Genomic DNA, 6,129 nt, shown 5'->3' with positions numbered 1-6,129 from the left:
ACGCGAGGCCGTGACCTCGGGCGTCTCCGCGAAGCCTTGGCGGGCTCCTAGGACACGCGCCTCGCGCACCCCACAAGGAGAGTAGGGCTCGTGACTGCGCAAGCAGTGCGGAGAGGAATCAGCAAGCACCCTCGCAGCTGTCCCACCTTCCCATGCCTGCCTGCGGCACCCCCAGCTTCCCTGGCGCCCCGACACCGGGGCGCCCCCCCCTTCCAAGACGCGTGAGCCGGAAAATGAATCAGCATTGAGACAGTTTATTGTTTTGCTGTTTCGCAGATCACCCATTTTTATGTAAATAGATTATACAGAGACACGGTGTTTCCTTTTTTCCACAAGAGGTAATCAAGCTCACGCACACTCACACACAACACGCAGCACGACGTTACGCCTCGACGAGACATTCACATATTAAAATAAAGGGGAACAATACAATTTCTTTAAAATGCCCTTAATATAATATAGATAGTACAAAAATATCTCTATATTTGAAGTTACAAAAAAAATCTCGACAGCAACAAACTTAAATATTGATAGTTACCTCTGAATATACAACACGCATTGCACTTTTCCTCTATAGGTTTTGGAAAGTTCAAGTAATAGTGAGGCTTGCACCCCGGGGGGTGACACTCCGTGAAAATTCAGTTTGTGGACGGGCACGGCAGCGGCTCAGACCCCTGTCCTGGGGGTCTCCACATTTAATTCTCAGTTTCTCTTCTCTGTGGGCCTGGCGGACACTCCCTCAGATTCCTCTGCCACCCGGGCGGCATCTGGGCCCGATTAGGACCGAGGGAACGCGGTCTCGAGGAGGAGGGGCCCCGCAAAGCCCAGGCTCGCCGCCGGACGGTGCCTCCGGGTCTCTGCAAGGGCTGTCTCAGCCCGGTCCTTTTGGACTGGGAGCTCGGCTCATGGAATCCCTCGGCCCAGGGAGGCGCCAACTGGATGCTCGCGCGGCTGTTCGCAGCTGGCACGGACGCCTAAATGCTAAAGAAGGTGGAGAGCACTTGATGCGCCCCGGAGGCCCGCGGCCCGCGCGCCGGTGGCTCCCGGGACAGCAGAGTCCGGCCCCGGCCCGCCTCGGGCAGCGAGCGCCGGCGCCGGCGCCCATAGCCCTGGGGGCTGATCTTGCTCCTGGGGGCCACGCCATCCTTGTCCTTGTCTGTGAACTGATATATCTGGTGCGCCAGCTTCTGCACCGTGCACGTCCCGAAGCGACAGCCAAAGCTCCGCAGGCCCTGGAAGTTGTTCATACTCTGGCGGTAGCGCTTGACTCGTATGCGGGCGGCGTCGGGACTGCTGGAGAGGGCAGGAGAGGCAACATGAGACCCCCACCGAGCAGGACTTTGGCCCTCGCCGCCAGGAAAGGGAGCCGTTCGAGGGCCAAAAGGGGCTGGAAACTGCTACCGTCGTCTGAACCGCCATTCAACCCTGACAACACCGAGGGCCGGAGTGCTGGAGAAGGGGCGCGCTCCCCGCCCACCCCGCCGCGACGCCGGCTGTGGTTACCTGTCCTGGGCGCCTCCGGAGGCTCCTTTCACGTCCTGGGGCCGAATGAGAGTCTGGGCAGGCCCGGCTTTCACATCAGGGAGCCCGGCGGGGTAGCTGCTGGGCGCTCGGAGTTCCCGCTTCCCACGACTTAGAGCCCACTTGTTCCATCTGGAAAACACAAACAGAATATTCGCAGGCGTCCAGGCGACGCGCCGGCCCATCCTGCTGGGGTTCACTTCTAACTCTCTTGGCACCAGCGGCTAGTTTCCCTTGTCCTCTAGACCCGGGAAGGCGCAACCCGCCACTCACTTCTTTCGAAACTCCGACGCCACGTCGAGCCGTGCGGCGTCCGCGCCCAGGAAGGCCAGCGAGCCCAGGTACATCAGGGCGAACGGAACCAGCTTCATCTCCGTGGCGATGCGCAGACCCTGAGGAAGGAGAGCACGGTCGAGCGTGAGCACCCTGGCCTGCAGCACCCCGGGAGGGGCCCCGGGGCGGGCGGGCTTACCCCGCGCTCTGCCAGGCGCAGACACGCATCTCCCCCCGGCGCAGAGAGGCGCCAGCCGCATCTGCACCCGCCCAAGGGGGGACAGGCCCCGCTGGGGAGGCCGCTCGCTGCCCAGCGCCAGGCTCAGAGGTTCCCTGATCAACTCCGGGAATTTGGCTGACGGAGCAGAGTGCACTGGGTCTCTGGAATTCCGGTTATATGCACGAGCTGGGCTCAGCATGTGGGGCCCACCCTGCAGGGGACCCGCCGACAAGGTGGGCCGTACCCCTCACCCAGCGTCCCCAGGCTCCGGCCTGGGCCAGGCCCCCCTCTTTAACCCGACCCGCCTGCGACGCCCACCTGCTGGGGGGCTGGCTCTGTCAAGTCTGGGAGGAGAAGGTCCAAGACGTCGCTCTGGCAGTGGTAAAACCCCAACGTCCAAGCTGCGGTGGGGAACCAGAGGTGGCAAGGCTCGAGCTGGTCTGCCTAGTGTCACCAAGAAACCACTGACTGGCCGGCTGTGGCTCCTCCGCTTTTATAGCGCGCAGGGGCGGGGCCTGTGCTGCCCCGGCGCCCCCCCTTTCTTGCCTCGGGCGCGCGCGTTCCTGCGCCCGGGGCGCGTGCTTCTCTGGTCTGTGGGAGGGTGGGGTTTGGGATGGGGGTCCTTCCTGCCGGGTTGGCTCGAGCATGAGTTCTAGGAGATTGCTGCTGGAAATGCCATAGCCCTGACTCTGGGCATTGCTTGCAGACCGTAGACCAGGCGAAGTAGGGCCGGTAGAACCCCTTGGGGTCCTTATCTAGGATCTATGCAGCCCCGGCCTCCTGGCTTGAAACTGCAAGAGCCGGCGCTGGGTAGGAGGTACCACCCCAATGACCTGAACCCCTGACCTCCGGAGTTGCAGCCTTGGGTGGACAGCGCCCCCTGCCGGCTGGGCGCCTGACCTGGCCGCGACCCGGAACCCCAGGCCCCCAGGACCCTCAGGGTACAGGGCACCCCTGAGACCAGGGGGACTCGACAGGCCCCACCCCCATCCCAGAGCGACCGTGACTCCGGAGTTTTGGGATAGGCTAATAAGATTTCGCAATAGGGACAAGACTCGAAACACTGATTTGAGAATTGGGATTTGGAAGGGGGGCTGGGTATCTGAAATTTCAGAATGTTCTCACCTATTTGGAAATAAGGGAATAACCAAAATTAGGTCGAAAGATACTAGTCCTCCACCCCCAACCCCTTGTAATCCAATTATGCCTTATAAGGTTACAACCTGAGAGTTTGCCTGGCAGCCTTTGGAGCCGTCACTCACCCATTGTAAACGTGAGGATTTACTGCCAGGGAGCACACTAATGCTTCGTGTATGTTAATCGCTCTACAATTTACAAAGCACAGCCACATCCTGGTCTCCTTTGATCCTCACACCTACCCTTAAGTTAGGTGGGAAAGGTAACGAAATTCAGAGAAGGCAAGTATTTGCCCAACATGACACCAAAGGCAGAAAGCCATAGAGTCCTAACTAGGCCCCCCACATACAAGAATGTCCAACTCGTACCTGGCAGGGAATTTTCTAGAACGCAGTCATCATCATCTTGTCAAAGGGGTAGAGGAGAGTCCTAGCCCCTGCCCAAGAATTTATGCGTCTTCATGATGACTCACCTCAAGCATGTTTGTCACCCATTGTGCTCTTCCATCACTGTTTCTTATCTTCACTTTCATACCTCCCTTCTGGTGGCCAAACTGGGGAGGGAACTGAGTCTGAGAGATTCCCTACTTCTTCCATGGGGGGGGACAGGGGTATCTGGTGTTCTTATCCCTCACTAGCCCAGTCTCAGATCTTGAAGCCCCGGGTCTAGACTGAGTGGCGAGGGTGTGGGACTCCTGGCGCTGTGTGGTGTAGCTAATAGTCCTCACCCAGTGGTAATTCACTGTGTGCACCTGGACAAGTTGAGTCCCTCCTCTAGTTTCCCAGTCTATAAAGTGCCCTCAGCAGATCTCTAAGCTTCCTGCCTGCGCTGCCATATTGGTCCTGAGACCCAGTACTCAGGGGGCAAGGGGCTGAGTGGGAGACCTTGCCTGATTTGGGCCGCTCGCCACTTGCTCAGATGCCTTTTCCAGCTGTGAGGACTGAACCATGGACATTGCACCTGGGAAAGGAAGGAATGGCCTTGCTGCAGTTATCTATTCTGAGGACACTTCCCCAGAGGAATCACCCCAGCGGACCTGAGTTTCCAGCTGAGGGCAGGGGGTCAGAATCCAGGCTCTGCTCTGGAAAGAGCTCAGGACGCCGGGGGCAGGACGCCGGGGGTCAGAGGAGTGCAGCGCAGCAGACTGCTGGGTTCTGTTCGCTTGACTGACCACAACACACCCGGTCAAGTGGCTAGGGTGTCCGCATTTCAGGAGGCAGATACCTCCCCCAGCCTAACTATTTTGTTTTTCTCTTGTTCATCACCCATTTCCCATCTCTTCCTTTCAATTGATCCCTGCGTGTCAGGCTCTTGGCGTTGACCCTGTCCAATACAGGCTGTCAGTCATTGTCTGAGGATGCGATCTACTTGTTGCCAGCTTCCAGCTGGGTCTGTGCCTAGACAGGTTTTACTTTCATTTCCCAATAGCTGGGGAGACCAAGGACAGCTGGGCGCCGGTCCACAGCCAGGGAATGTCCCGTGGTCTGGACCGGATCCTTCCAGTTGCCACCAGCCCTGGAGGGTTCTTTCTGCAGAGGACTGCGGCTGTACTCTACCTCCTTTCTGTGCCCATTAGGAAAGGCCCTAATTTAGGGGTTGGAAGGGTTGGGGGGTTACTTATGTCTGGTTCTGGCTGCAGGATCCGGAAGTGTGCTCTTGGGGCAAACCTCGCTGTGACCTGCGAGTGGCCTCAACAAGCTAAGCAAACCCAGTAGTGGAGACCTGGGCTCTGCTCCATCCAGCTGCAGTATCTGCGCCAGCGGCATAGCCCGATGCCAGGAATTCCAACCTGAAAACCTTGGCATGTTTCTTACCAACCCAGGTGTGCCTCTAGTTCCCGCACGTAAGAAACTGATCTGACGCTTAAGAACCCTGCCCATACTTTAAGTGCTGGATTGACATCTTGGGATTTTGCTGGAACACGTGTATCTTCGAAAGTGTGAGTGAATAAAGGAGGGGGTGCCTGTTTGCCTGGGCGATGGGGGTCAGAGTGTTCCCCAAATTGTCTTGGAGTATAAATTGAAAAAAGATAAAATTAGCCAAATCTTGGCATCTATTTTTTTCCTCATGGAACCTCGAGTTTGCTTACTTTATCATCGTTAGCTGGAATGCTTCGGATGTAAAAGGAAACGTCACAGCGGGAGTTCTGCTTCTGGCAATTTGCTACCGCGTAGTTTCATCCCTCCAAGTTGCAGTGATTATAGAGTCTCACTGAGTACAAGGAAGGAAGGAAGTGGAGGAAGAAACATCTTAAAAGTCTCAGTAGCAAGAAAAGAGAAAGGAAAAAAAAAAAAAAAACTCCTGGTCAATAAAGAGCCACATTTTTTTGTCCAGGAATTTTTAGAGTCAACTTGTAAATAAACTTTCAATGCACAGTAATAAATATTTGTATCTTAATACCATAAACAGACATACAAATATGGTAAACGCTTGGTATATGATTTTTCAATTTCTTCTTCACATTCCAATTGAATTATTTTTATGTGCTAAATCCAAGTGTTATTCTTAGTAATGTTTGGAATTAAAAAAAAATTATGGTGGTGGGGCCTCCCTGTTGGCGCAAGGGGTTAAGCACAGCCCTGTGAAGATAGCCACAGCCTCTGCAGCACAAGTTCGATCCCCAGCTGGCCAGGAAGCGACCCACATGGCACAGCTGACCTCGCCTGTCTTTTTTTTATGTTTTCCTGTGTTTTTTATTATTAGGAAAAAATTACTTGGTTCGGAATAATTTTTTTTTATTTTTATATTCTCCATACAATTGCACCCCCCTTATTTTGGCCCCAATCCCTCTTTTCCCTGACCCCCCCCCCATAGTGTGTCTCTGGTTTATAGTTGTTTGTTGATTTTGATTTTTTCTTTCTTATAGTTATTCTTTTTCCTGGTACCTTATTTAGGTTTTGTAAATTCCTGCTATGAGTGAGACCATCCGGTATTTTTCTTTTTCTTTCTGGCTTATCTCGCTAAGCATGATCCCTTCC

At 55.0% G+C, this 6,129-nt stretch overlaps 1 protein-coding gene across 1 annotated transcript; it reads right to left on the bottom strand.

Moving 5' to 3' along the window:
• Positions 1-974: 974 nt before the first annotated feature.
• On the bottom strand, positions 975-1,892 carry ADM (adrenomedullin; the record flags this gene model as incomplete). Its single annotated transcript, XM_084239237.1, has 3 exons — positions 975-1,293; positions 1,504-1,653; positions 1,795-1,892. 3 exons carry the CDS (start codon positions 1,890-1,892, stop codon positions 975-977), a joined length of 567 nt encoding a protein of 188 aa, XP_084095363.1.
• Between the last annotated feature and the right edge of the window lie 4,237 nt (positions 1,893-6,129).

Source organism: Talpa europaea (genome assembly GCF_964194135.1).
Source record: "Talpa europaea genome assembly, chromosome: 1".
Classification (NCBI taxonomy): Eukaryota; Metazoa; Chordata; class Mammalia; order Eulipotyphla; family Talpidae; genus Talpa; species Talpa europaea.
This window is presented reverse-complemented; position numbering and strand designations above follow the sequence as displayed.